At 54.6% G+C, this 13,631-nt stretch overlaps 1 protein-coding gene across 1 annotated transcript; it reads left to right on the top strand.

The window, feature by feature from the left end:
* Window positions 1-9,320: 9,320 nt before the first annotated feature.
* PSMB4 (proteasome 20S subunit beta 4) lies at window positions 9,321-13,302 on the top strand. The gene is made up of 7 exons (XM_006274622.4): window positions 9,321-9,676; window positions 9,929-10,135; window positions 10,681-10,827; window positions 11,793-11,874; window positions 12,003-12,119; window positions 12,530-12,618; window positions 13,156-13,302. Exons 1-7 carry the CDS (start codon window positions 9,336-9,338, stop codon window positions 13,166-13,168), a joined length of 996 nt encoding a protein of 331 aa, XP_006274684.3. The 5' UTR covers window positions 9,321-9,335; the 3' UTR covers window positions 13,169-13,302.
* Window positions 13,303-13,631: the final 329 nt, after the last annotated feature.

The following is a 13,631-nucleotide window of genomic DNA, read 5'->3' on the forward strand; positions in this document are numbered from 1 at the left end:
CACTGGTGAACTCACAATCCCCCCCCCCGCGCGTGTGAACTCACAACCCTCCCCCCCCCAACCCGCGCGGAGTTGAGACGCGAGCACCTGAGACCTGAAGCCACCAGATGAAATTCTGGGCCTGAGCAGGGGAGGGGACGTGGGGGGGGACAGGCCGGCCTCACGGACGCTTGTCCCCCCCGGAAACGTTTGCCCCCCAGAGCCGCGCCGGAGCCGGGTGCCTGGCGCTGGCGCTGCCGAGGGCAAGGGGGTGCCTCCACCCTGCTCGTACTAACGCGTGGGGGTCTGGGCTCGCCAAGCCCCCTGCCGCATCCACAGCATTAATAATGCAACACGGCACTGGAGAAACCACCGATTTGCTTACTCTGGCAATACCTTAAGTGAGGCAAGGATTCCACCCATTTTATAGCAGGAGGAAACTGAGGCACGGAAAATGATCTGACTAATGTCCTGGATCAACCCCGACCCCCCCAACCACTCTGCTGCGCTCCGTTGCCAGGACTTCAAGGGCTGGTAAACGATGCACCGGACCTGCTCGCAGCTCAGCCGTCCCCTGAAACCTGCCAGCGTTTCCACCATAAATGGTCCATCGCGCCATGACACCAGTGCCAGTGCCCAGCCCCCGGGGGTCTCTAGGAGCTCTCATTAGGCCGCACCTATGATCTTTTCCACGTGGGATGCAGACCCGTGTCGCGGTGGGAGACGTTAACAGCCTCATGTCAAGCGCGACGGGCGATGCAGCAGCAGCGACCCGCGTGGCCCAGAGCAGAGCGCTCCCCATGGAAAGAATGACGCAGCGGTTGGTGGGAGGAAAACATTTTGTACCGATTAATAGCTGATGAGGCCGCACTGAAACCGGATCTATTCCCTCTCCGGCAGGGTCTACGCATTGTCGCTGTGTGGGTCGGGGTGGGTGCTTCCTCCCCACAAACCAACACGATGGAGGCCCAAGGTGGAAGGATTGTAATGGGAGGAAAAGGTCCTTTTACTGGGAAAGCTTCTCTCCCTCCTGCAAGCTGTGTAGCCCGATCAGCCCAGCAACTCACCAGCTGGAAGGAGGGTCTGCCAGCATAACTCTCCCAGCAAGACCCCCATGTAGCACAGACCTATATCATTACACAAGAATTAAATGCGTGTTGCTGGTGGGAAAACTGAGGCTCAGAGAGATACAGGCCTCTCTCATTAAGGAACCTGTCTGACTGGCAGTCCTGTGGTCTAACCACAAGACCAAACTCCTTGCCTGTGCTGGAAACAGAAGCCGTGAGTCTTGCGCCCAATCTCTTATGCTTTGCCTAGACCACGTAATAAAACACGAGGCCCCGTGTTCATAAGTCACGTAACACGATGGTCATAGCGGGGACTTGTGTTACCTTTCTCTTGCAAGTGGTATCATTCATCCGCATAGCCTGGATACCGCATCCAATCCTGCCTCTGCCCTGCCCGTCATTGTACTTTCAAATTTCCTACTACATGTTTCCATTTTAAAAAAATAAATAATTTAGTCTCCGCTTACAAAGGACCAGAGATCAGGTTCCAGCTCCACAGTAGGCAATTCACGGCTGCCAAAAGAGAGTTGGGCGGAAAGCACCAGATAACCCTGAACCATACAGAACAGAGGAGCTCTTTCCTCCCTGCTTTATCAGCCCCGGGGTTGTTTCCCTCCTCTGTGAAGTCCACCTGGTCTGGGAAGATGTAAGCAGGCCAGAGGCAGCCTGATCTCTCCCAGGAGAAGGCTCTGAGCTGCAGGGAGATGCCTCCCCCATGTATGCACTGCTTCTCCCAGCGGGGGGTTACATTTTCCATGTAACAGCATCAGCCGAACAAACTCGACCACATGCTGGGAACTTGATGTTACAGATTGTGACACCCAGACCTCAGGACTACCCCTCTCGGCTTCTGCGAGAATCTTGGCCTGGCACCTTACTTTCCCGTCTGGATCTCTCTCCTGCTTGACTGTCCCTGCCGGCTTTCAGCTGATGTCAACACAGAGGTCTCTTGCTCCGATGCCCACGCTGGAGGGTAGGAGCTGCAGACCGACAGAGGCTGCTGCAGAGCAAACGTCCAGGAGTGGGCAGGAGAGGAGCTACTGGAACAGGGAAGGACAAAGAGAACCTGTATTTTTACTTAGCCAACGCAGACTTGCTCCTCATACCTGGTGCATCAGCCCCGGGCACAGGTCAGCACATTCAGTCAAGATGATTCAGTTCAAGACAGTGGTAGGAGGCACTAGCAGTGCTACCAACATACAGAAAGGACAAAGACCTCAGGGCTCTAAGACCACACACGCAACAAAACTCAGCAGGAGTGCACGCACTGGGGCTCTTCTCTCCTGGGTCCAACTAGTGCTGCTGTCTCCAGTCACTTGAAGGGCACAGAAGTGGAGCGGCGACCCTGAATGTGCAATTACATGCTCGAAACACGTGTGACACTGCTGCTGTACAAAGCCATAGGGATGGAAAGCCACTGTCTGCAGCAGCTGTCACTGTGCTAGCTAGGTTGCGTTTGCCTTTGCTGAGCTTCCAGCCCTGCAAACAATCCCATGCAGCCTAAGGCGGTGCTCTTAAAAGCCCTTGCAGGTGTGTTTGCAGCTGAAGTATTAGACAGGGTTGATCAGATTAACATAGCAGCAGGTGACTTGAAAGCTTTGCTTAAATCTAGAGAGAGAGTCAAGCGTCCTAGGCAGCAAGGTGTGTTCAGCTGAATGCTTGGACACAGTATCTCATCATAAATAAGGTACATACAAAAGGCAGACATCCAAATAGCTCCCTTGGGTACAGTAGGTAAAAAGCACCTGTCACTTTGCATAGCTAACACTTCCCCCACAACAAACCAGTGTTAGGTCAAGGAGGCAGACAGTATACTTGTGTTATATCACCCTACAGGGCCAGTGTCCATCTCTCCTCCCTGCTTTGCTTCAGGTTTTCTTCAAAAGATTTTTAATTTACATTATATTATAAAAAGGAGCAAATGTTATGTGGGTTACAAACTAGAAAGAGCAGCTTTCATGGGAAGGAGAGGAGATGGTGCCTACTGGAACTGAATTGGGAAGCTGTTCAGTGAACCAGTTTCAATGAGTTTCACCCACCAGTGTAAAAGTGATGTTGTAGCAGAGATGGTCCAGAAGTCATGGGGGAGGCCAGGATTTCCTAGTGCTACCAAGGACTAAACGGGTTCATGGCACATTGGGTTTTATCCAGCTCCTGAATTCTTTCCACGCAAAATAGGTGAACAGGACCCTCCTCCTTTCTGTTAGGGATCTGTTGATCTCCCAGTAATCAGGTTTTCTTCTGTGCATTGTCTGCTACCCAGGAAAATTTCTCCCAGGGCTTCCCCCTGCTGCATTTCACTATGCGTGGGGTTGGAAAGTTTGTCTAACTTCACCCCAGATGCATATGGTCCAATACAAGGGATCACTCTCAGAAACCCTTACCTTTCAATCACCAGAGGATTTTTGGTCTTTCATCCAAGTCTTCATCATGGCTCAAAGGCTAATAAGAATAAAATGAGTCAATATTTTGCTCTTATCATGGCTTGGGCTATGAGCCCTTTGAAACCCTTCCTTAAAAATATAGTAGTGGCTTTCTGATGCAAGCCAAAGTCAATATTTGCAGGTATTTTGCATTGGTTTAAAAAAACCTGTAACTATTTCCATTTGTTTAAAAATTGCTGTTGGGTACAGAAAACCTGTTTTAAATGTGAAGTGACAAAGATGCCAGAAACACATATTTTTGCCACTTAATCACCTATAAACATTTCTTAGCCTGGCCTTGCTATCAGGAGGAGAAAACTGTTGACATTCATAGAGGCAGCAAGTCCAGACCTCGGCTTCTGATGCTTGTGAGTCCTAGGGTCTGTCTTTACAACTTCCCTAGCAAACCTGAGACCACCACAAACAAATGAGTCCCTGACAAACTCCTTTTGCAACATGTGCCGAAAAAATGTTGTGTGGTCACCATTAGACCGGCCTCAGACACACACAGCGCTGCGCTCAGGTCACCTGAGACAGATCCCGAGACTCTCTCTAAACTGCTGCAGAATAGCGATTGCGTGACATTTTTTCTTGGTGTCAGCATGGGGATCGCGGGGGAGGCTATGTAGATACACCTGCAACGGAGCAGTTATAATTCCATCCTGTAGCAGGGGCTTGTACCTGTGCACATCAGCCAACTCAATGGGACACACAAGCTTCATTTAATGCCTCTGGGATTTTGCACAGCTATTTTATTCTACACTAGCATTGAAGAAATTCTGATTCATGGTGGAAGAGGAGAGGGGGGTTCTGCTCTGAGAAGTAGTATCACCAGGAATAAAGTTATCAGAACTCCCCAAGATGGGCTCTGCCTGAGGAAGTAGAGGACAACTGCCTCTTTTCCAAGGACGCCTGCCTCTGTTACGCTGCACAAGAGGAACAGGGCATGAGGGCATATGGATGGAAGGCAAAAGGCCTCATGGGAAGGTTGTGCGGGCTCTGAGAGAAAAAGACATCACTTTCCATTCTGAAAGTGTTAATAATTGACCAGCTGTGCCCACAGGAGGCACCCAAGGATTATCTGCATGCTACAGCGGGAGGAAACTGAGGCACAGAAGGAGTACGAGGCCCAGCACAGTGCAGCTTTGCATCCTGTGCACCACTCGGTCAGTCCAGCATGAACCAGATGCAAATCAATGGCTTGAAGTTGCAGCAAAGCAGGTTTCGATTGGATCTCAGGGAAAACTTCTGCACTGTCAGAGCAGGGAGGCCGTGGAATAGACACCAGGGGAGGGGTGGACTCTCCATCACTGACGGACCTCAGACAGCCACTGGTCAGGGATGGTCTAGGCCAGTGGTCACCAACCAGTGGATCCTGATCCACCAGTAGATCTCAGAGCCTCTTGTGGTAGATCTCGGAGCTTCTTGGAGTCGATCCAAGGCTGGGGTAGGGGGCTGAGTGACCATGTGTATGCACGTGTGCACCCTGGCCCAGCAGGTCAGTCCATGGGGGAGGGAGGGGATAGGGTCTAGATTGAGGCCCCCACAGTGAGGGACAGTGCTGCAGAGGCAGGAGCAGGGGTAAGTTGAGTGAGGCCCCAGCCGGGTGGGATTTACCTGCTGGGGTAGTGTGCCCCCAAATAATTTTTTCTCCCTCTGTCTCAATCTGCACTCCCTTCCCTCTCCACAGATTTACCTGCTGGGTGTGAGGGAGGCAGGGGGCAGAAGTGGTGCACAGTAGATCTTGAGTTGCTTTTACATGCCGAAGGTGATCTACTTAAAAAGGTTGGAGACCACTGATCTAGGCATAGTGATGCCTGTTCTGTACTGTGTGGATTTCCCAGGCTTCTGGGCTGTGCTGGTTGCCCCCCACCCCCTTTTGCTCCATGCGTCAGGGTGTTTTTAGGCCTCCCGCAGAGGCACTGGGTGTTGGCTGCAGCCCAGGCTGGGGATGGCAGCCGGGCTGTGCCAACGCTTCTGCTGGGACCAAAGCCAGAGGTTCTTGGCTGGAGGGTCTTGCTCTTCTACTCAGGCTCAGATCAATGCTGCATTGGGGTCAGGAAGGAATTTTAACCCCTGGGCAGACTGGTATGAATCATGGGGAGTTTTGCCTTCCTCTGCCGCGGGGGGCATAGCATCTACTTGGGATCTCTTGAGTGTATATTAACAATCTTTTACAGAAGCAGGACGTTGACTGCCATGGTCCCGCACCTGTGGCAGGTGGTGTTGTGTCAGGGTTGATGGTAGTTTTACTAAGAAGTTAGACTATGGATGTGCCTGGGATGGTTTGGGCAGGGCTGGTCCTGCCTCAGGCAGGGGTTGGACTAGATGACCTCTTCCAGCCCTACTTCTCTGATTCACTGCCTTCAGTTCCTTTGACCTTTGTCACTCCAAGTACTGGCTCCTGGGGAAGTTCCTGGCAGCAGGCCTGGCCCAAAACAATTTGTCTCAAATGCCAGGGAAGATCTGTGGCAGAACCAGAATGCCCCTCTGTTCACAAGGCTTTGTGCCTGGGCTGGCTCTGGCTGCCCGTCCATGCCTCCCCTGCCCTTCGAACACACACATCCCAGCACGCAGCCCCTTTCTCCCATCCCATGTGCAGCTGTGGTGGTTGTGGGAACCCACCAAGAACCAAAACAGTTTGTAACTCAGCTTGGTCCTTCAAAGGAGCTTGGCTCTTCCTATCAGCCCTGGACTTTGTCTCTTCCCTGAGTGATTCACTCAGACATGCCATTCATGAAACACCCTGTCTCCAGAACTGTTTCCTTCCCCAGTAATCAGCAGCTCATTAGCTTTAATCAGATCACTTTTCTGTCACTTCCTTTTCTGTGTGTGTAGAAGGCAGAACAAAGCTTTGCAGTGGGACACATGGGGATGGGGATGTCTTTTTTCATTGTTAGCACTTACCAGATTGAACTCACTGGCCCTTAATTGGATGCTGTGGAATTTAAAGAAGAGAACCCCAAGTGGGAGGCAGGCTGGCCGGCTTGGGGTCAAACTGTCCAAAGTCAGGAGTGGAGACTGTGTGACTTGCTGGGGGCATATGCATGGGGACCAGGACCTTGGACCCAGAAGGGATTTGAGTCCTTGAGGTTATTCAATAGGCAGCTTTGCCAGCACTGATCCATGGCATGCGCCAATGTACCTAAAACCCAGAGGTTCCTGGCTAGAGGGTCTTGTCCCTCTGCTCAGGGTCAGACCCATGCTGCATCAGGGTCAGGAAGGAATTTCAGCTTTGTACTATGTGAGTTTTTGCCTTCCTCTGTAGCAGGGGCATGGCCTCTTCCCTGGATCTCTCGAGAGCGTTTTAACACCCAGCAGCAGGACACTGACAGCCCTCATCCCCCTGCTGTACCTGTGGCAGGTTCAAGTGTGGTGCCTTGCAAGTGTGCAACAGGGCTGACCGTGTAGTCTTAGGATGTGTCTGAGATGGTTTGGACAGGGCTGATCCTTCCTGGAGCAGGGGGCTGGACTAGATGTGACCTCCCGGAGGCCCTGCCAGCCTGACTTTTCTACAATTCTCTGACTAAAACCAACCAAGGGGCCACTGCACCAGAGAGCAGTTAATCCCCCAAGGCAAACTGCACCAAAGCTAAAGCAGAATCCCGGTCTGCCCTACAAAGCTGGGCAGCCGTGCTGGCCAGAAGCATGATACAAATGGCTCCTTTGGTGGGTCAGGTAGGGATGCTGACGGGAAGGTGCTTTTGTCACCTGGGCTGCTGCTGTTGGCAAGGTGTGGAGCTACACTGGCAGCAAACCTCCTGGGGACATATGTTTCTATCCAGGGGAGGGCTCTGCAAGCCAGGCTATGTCCACAGAGGCTCTGTTGTGAGATAAGCCATGAAGAAAGGTCTGTTCTTACTTAGTATTGCCAACCCCACCATATCAAAAATCATGAGACAAACTCTTAAAAATCAGGAGATTTGGAATGTAAATCATGCAATGCTATTTTTGAAGTGTGTGTGCACAGTTCCCAGGGCAAATGCAGCAGAGCTCAGAGCCCACCCTGCAGCAGGCAGACTGCCTCTGCCCTGCATACAAACGTGGGGGGCATGTGCCCCCCATGCCTTCCCCAGCCCCCCATTCACCCCAGCCCTGCCCCACTCCCTCCCTCCCTCCCTCACCATGGGGGCCTCAATTTGCCCCCCCCCCAACTGCTTCCCTTCCACAGATTTATCAGTCTGGTGCTCTTTACATGTGCCAGAAGAAAAAATCCCGAGATTTGATCTCTTGATATCAGGAAATCCTGAGTCAGAGTTCATTTGACTTGGAAATTGGGAGTCTCATGATTTTTTCATGAGAGTTGGTGTTACCGCTTACCTCAGGTGAGCAGCTCCGGATAAAGCTCCTAGAGGCACCTGCAGCTGGACCTGACCTGCCCCGTGGGTGCCTCACCTTTACTGCAGTTTAACCCAAGGCAGGCGACAGATGTCTTTGTGCCATGAAGACATCTGCATTTCTGCCAGCCCCGCTGCAACTCTGACTGGCTCCCAGCACTTGTAACTGGGACGTGCTCCTGCAGTACACAAAAGCCAATTGTCAAGAGAAACGCAGCCAGGCCACAGCTCAAATCTAGCCCTCCTCCCTTCTTCTAGTCTAACCCTGCAAGCCACCAGGGACCTCAGCTGGTGTCTCCTCCATGAAGCCATCACCATGGGTGTGTATTTGGCACGTGTCATGGCCAACTGCTCCTTCTGTGAGCAGAGAGAGACCCTGGCGCATGCCTACCTGGAGTGTGCCGGGCTGCAACCCCTTCACCGGCACCTCCAAGACCTGAGGTCCTGGCTGCATGTCTCCCTGCACCTTTTCATTTACTCCCTCCCCATCCACAGCCCCACCAAGTCCTGGGACCTCCTGGTCAACCTCCTCCTGGCCCCGGCCAAGCTGGCCGAGTATCTTACCAGGAAGGAGGCTCTGGCTGCGAGGGTCCCTGGGGACTGTAGAGCAGCTTTCCTTGTCCCAGCTCATTCCTGTCTCTGGGCAGAGTATCACTGGGCAGTGTCCTCTGGCTCCTGGGACTCATTTGAGGGCCAGTGGGTGCTGTCCAGTGCGCTCTGCTCAGTGCCCCGCCCTTGATGAACTAGTTATTACTCTTTGACCTCCACTCCTGTCCCCGTTTTCATTATTATTTGTCCCAAGTAATTTGTAACACGTCATTAGTGGCTGCCTGTACTAAAGGGGGCTTATAGTTTCCTTGGTGGGCACCTGGGCCGGTGTTTGCACTTGTTCGAGAGCCGGCAGGCCCTGTCCAGCGTGCTCTGCTCGGCGTCCCCCCATGTGCTGTTATTAGCCTCTGCCCTCCACTCCCACCCCTGCTTGGTCCTTTATTTGCCCCAAGCAACCAGCGATGTGCCCTTAGTAGCCCACCTCGCCCGGAGGGGCTTATAGCTCTCCTTGTCGGGCTTTGGCACACGTCCTGGACCGGCACATTGGAGGCTGCTCTGAAGCACAGAGCACGCAGAAGGAGACGGCGTGGCGGTGCAGCCACGTGGTGGGCGGTGCTGGCCTGCAGCCAAAGGAAGGGGCAGGCCCGATGGCGCCCGGCAGTGCTCTGCAGTCCTGGGTGCAGCCCCGATTCCAAGGGGGTGCCAGCGCTGTCGGCCCAGAGGAGGGAGGCACAGGGCCCAGCTGAAGGGCACTTTGCTGGGATCTCAAGCCAGCACGGGCTACAAACCCGGGGCCGGTGCCCAGGTGTCCCTGCTCAACGCGAGTCACTCGGCTAGAGCCAGCCAGCAGGGACTGCCACGCACACCGTCGTCGTTAGGGTCCAGCATGAACATGGCCACGGGGGAACGGAGCTCCCGCCCCCACGAGACGCCGCGGAACAAGTTGCTAGGCAGTGACGTGAAGGCGCGCCACACTCAAGATGACCGCCCGCACCGAGGCGCAGGAAGCGCGCCACACACAAGATGGCTGTTCCCGCCGAGGGGCAGGAAGCCACTTTTCCCGGAAGCGCCACGCTCAAGATGGCGGCGCCCCAGGACGGTGCCCGGCAGGGGCCAGGCGGCGGCGGCGCATGCGCGTGGTGGAGCTGGGCCGCGCCGCAGTGACTAAGATGGAGGCCGCGGGAATGGTGCCGGTGCCGTGGGCTGGGGGCCGCGCTCCGGGACAACTTTGCGCGCTGCGGGCCGGGCCTGGGCTGGGGCTGCAGCTGGACCTGGACCTGGAGCTCCAGGCCGGCGGCGGGGAGCCGCTCACCAGGACGCTGTGAGTCCGCCTGGGGGGTGTTGGAGGGCAGTGGGGGAGGGGTGCTGTAGTGGGTGGGCGGCTCTGTTGAGGGCACCATGGGCCGTCCTGGCTGCCGGGGGCGGGGGCAGGTGCTTGGGGGGCCGCAGCGCCGGTCTCCCGAGGCCCGGGCTCTCGTGCGGTGCTGGGCTCCAGGAGGCGGAGGCGGCGGCGGGCGGGCGGGCGGGCGGGTGGGGCTGAGCCGGCGCGAGCGGAGGTGTCTCCCGCCCGCAGGAGCCCCATGGTGACGGGCACCTCGGTGCTGGGCGTGCGGTTCGACGGCGGCGTGGTGGTGGCGGCCGACACACTGGGCTCCTATGGGTCGCTTGCCCGCTTCCGCAACATCTCGCGCATCATGAAGGTGAACGACAACACGGTGCTGGGGGCGTCCGGAGACTACGCCGACTTCCAGTACCTCAAGCAGGTCATCGACCAGATGGTGTAAGTGCTGCGGGTTGGGGTCCCGCTGTGCCAGGCACTCCTGGCCCTGCGCCCTTCGCTCGCCTGGAGGGGCCCCGTCGGTAACTCTCCCCTGCCTTAAATTGAAATGTGCGGCAATAAAATTAGAGCAGATTCTTGCCCCTCTCACCCAGCGGCTCTTCAGAGGTCTCCATCTGTTGCTGTGACACCTGTTTCCACCCATTGGGTCTCATGCCCATCCTGCTCAGCCAGCTGTGTGCCTCCTGGCTCTGAGCCTGCGCTGGGGCGGAGGGGTTATGCCGTGCTTTCGAGTTGCGGCCTTAAAGCTCTCATCAGCTCAGTGCTGAGTCTGTCTCTGGGAGACATCTGTCCTTGCTGGCCCCTGGGTCTTTGGCTGATGAACTCTGGTACGGGTTGCCCGTGCCGACAGGCTGGTCGGGGTTTAGCGTGTGGCACCTCTTCCTGTTCCTGGCAGTGTGTGAGGTGGGGAGCAGTTGCTGGCAGATGCATGTATTCAGGCCAGGTGGTTTGTAGCTCTTTCTGAGTGGCATCAAACTTCCCCCTAGAATCGACGAGGAGCTGCTGGGCGACGGGCACAACTACAGTCCAAAGGCCATTCATTCCTGGCTGACCCGAGCCATGTACAGCCGGCGATGCAAGATGAACCCACTCTGGAACACTGTTGTTATTGGAGGCTTCTACAATGGCGAGAGGTGAGCCTGGCCCGGGTGCACGGCGTCCCCACTGTGATGGTATTGCGCTGTGGGAGCCAGCTGACCTTGCTGCGTTGGCTCTTCTTTGTTCAAGCCATGAGCTGTGTGAAGTGTTGGGAGAGCTGTTTGGAAAAGTGACACTGTGTCTTGGAGCACCACTCCTGTCTCTCTGACTGGGCCTGAGCCTTCTTGTAGTCAGTGTGACAGCCCCCAGGTCTGCCCTCCCTTCCCCTGCTTGGATTTTTCAGCCCTAGCAGTTGCATTACCTTTCACGTGCAGCTACATCTGAAAAGCCCTCACTTGTGCACAGGCTTGGCCTGCCGGCTGCGGAGAATAAAGTGAGCACTCAGTGCCCTGCCTTCCCTATGTGCCGCTGGCTATGTAGGACAAGGCTTGCCCCAGATGAGACGGCCTGTATTTCAGACTTGCCTTTACTGTTGGCTGTTTCCCAAACCATTTCAGGGAGGAGCTGGCTTTCCTGGTGTCCATGCACTTCTTGCATATGAACAGGCCCGCTCTGATCCAACCTGTCAGACAGGGAGCACCTGAGGTCTGTTCAGAAAGCACCTGGAGGGAGAGGGGGAGCAGCAGGCTTGGAGGCCAGAAAATATTCTCGGCGCAACCCCCTTGAGTGCAGGCAAGAGGCTTGTTGGACACTGACCCTTAAAAGAGCAGATGGATTATAAAATGCGAGCCCCGACATTCCTCCTTTCCCTTTTTCTGAAAGCTCATGAGATGATCCCTGCAGCACGTGGTTGCTGTCCTGCATCCCTCAGTCCAGTGGGGTGATGTGTGCTGCAGTCATCTTGCCATTGAGGGGCTGTGGCCAGGGAGGCAGGGGCAAGGGGGCTGACTCACTGCTTCAGCTGGTATTGGACTTCCTTCCATAAACTGGAGCCAGGAGTGGCACCACATCCCATGGCCCCCGCACAGGCAGTAAACAGTCTCCCATGGTGTGTGTTCAGTTTCCTAGGTTATGTGGACATGCTGGGTGTTGCCTATGAAGCCCCTACGCTGGCGACAGGGTATGGAGCTTATCTAGCTCAGGTGAGTGCTTTGGGGCAGGGAGTGGGAGGCCTAGGCTCAAGGCCACGTCCTAGCTCCGCTGACCAGCCTGGAGTAGCTGCAGCTTCAGGCCAGTGCTGCCTAGTGCTTGAAGGTCTGTTTTTCTTCAGCCACTGATGAGGGAAGCTCTGGAGAAGAAACCCATCCTGACGAAGGAGGAGGCGCAGGACCTGATTGAGCGCTGCATGAAAATCCTCTACTACCGGGATGCCCGGTCGTTCAATCGAGTAGGTGTCCTGCTTTGAGCGGGCTGGGCTGGGCTGGCACCAGCTCTTGGGCCTCATCACAAGTCACATTCAGGCGCAGTACATTGCTCTTAGCAGTTTCTGTCTCCAACTTCATAGCTACTGGGGCTTCACACTGTCCGAGAGAGAAGTGGAGGCTGTGTGGGCTTATGGAGCCCGCCAAACTGAGGGGTGTTCTAGAACAGGGCCATGGGGTACTCAGTGCTTCAGCTAACTGTATAGGATTGTGTTGGGTGCAGACAGCAGAGCACAGGTTGAAAGTCAAGTGAACTGTTCTGCTGAAACAACTTCCCTGGTCCTTTTGTGGTGATGTCTCCTTGGGTCCTAACGCATCGACTTGCCTGTCATTCTGACCACACCTGCAAATTCTTGCTGTTTATTCTCCTCTACAGTTTCAAATCGCTGTCGTAACAGAAAAAGGAGTGGAAGTGGAAGAACCTCGCTCTGTTGAAACCAACTGGGACATAGCACATCTCATCCGGTAATGTTTGCTAAAGCTCACAGGCTGCATTGAGCTAGACTGATCATGTCTCCATCCTGCCTCCTTGGCATCAGCCTTTAGGAGCCACACTCCAGCTGTGTTTGTAATGGTGGTTGGGTCTCTGGCTGCGTTGGCGGAGGGCTGCGTTGCACATTGCAGACAAACCAAAGTAGATAGTTTTAGACAAGTTGCCTGCCTGGCTTGGGATCTGGACAGGACCTGAGGCTGGAGTTCCTAGCTGTGGCCGGCAGGGGGAAGTATCTACTCTAGAAAGGCATCTTCTGCACCAAAGGGAAGCTTCTGAAACCTTTGCGGAGTTGAGTGGCCTTGTTTGCAGGGCCTGAAGACTCTGTTGGCCTGGAGCCCTCTGGAAGTGGGAAGGGTTTTGCCCAACTCCCCTGCCAGCTCATTTTCTGCTTACCTAGGACAAATTGGTTATAAGTTGACCTAAACTACTCTAATTCAGCTTTTGGGCATATTGATGGTGACTGCATTCTGGTTGTTGAACACCCTGACCTTTGTGATTCCTTCCTGCAGGGGCTTTGAATGAGCACTGAAGAATGAGTACTCCCGGCTGCCAGCTCTGGAGTCTCCCTTTGCATCCTATAATCAGTTATTTTTGCTGATGCTGTAATCCACGTTGATGTGGAAGTTTTGTAAATGAAGTAAACTTGTTGAAACATGTTGGCTTCTTTGCACTGTCAAGGCTGAGCTGTGCTTTGTGGGACATGGAGCTGGGTGTATACAAAGCCGAGTCAAGCTACAGCCCAAAGCATTGCAGCTTTTGAGGGCTCAGAGAGAATTGGGCATTTCTGTTCTCCTGCGGAGCCATTAGCTATTTTCCCAGCTGCTTGGGGCTTTGAGCCTTTTCAGAGCAGCCCTGTCAGATGCATCCTTCACAGTTACCTGGGCTCGTATGTGTATGTCTGCTACTACCTTGTATGCCCTGTATGCGCAGCAGCCTCCCGTGTTCTTCTCCCTGCAGAGCTGTCCCTGTCCAGAAGCTCCTCCAA

Source organism: Alligator mississippiensis, chromosome 15, assembly GCF_030867095.1.
Source record: "Alligator mississippiensis isolate rAllMis1 chromosome 15, rAllMis1, whole genome shotgun sequence".
Taxonomy (NCBI): Eukaryota; Metazoa; Chordata; order Crocodylia; family Alligatoridae; genus Alligator; species Alligator mississippiensis.

Coding starts and splice junctions, on each gene's coding strand:
- PSMB4 (XM_006274622.4), top strand. CDS start 9,336: ATGACCGCCCGCACCGAGGCGCAGGAAGCGCGCCACACACAAGATGGC. Junction 10,136..10,680: donor CAGGTCATCGACCAGATGGT/GTAAGTGCTGCG, acceptor ACTTCCCCCTAG/AATCGACGAGGAGCTGCTGG. Junction 12,120..12,529: donor ATGCCCGGTCGTTCAATCGA/GTAGGTGTCCTG, acceptor TCTCCTCTACAG/TTTCAAATCGCTGTCGTAAC.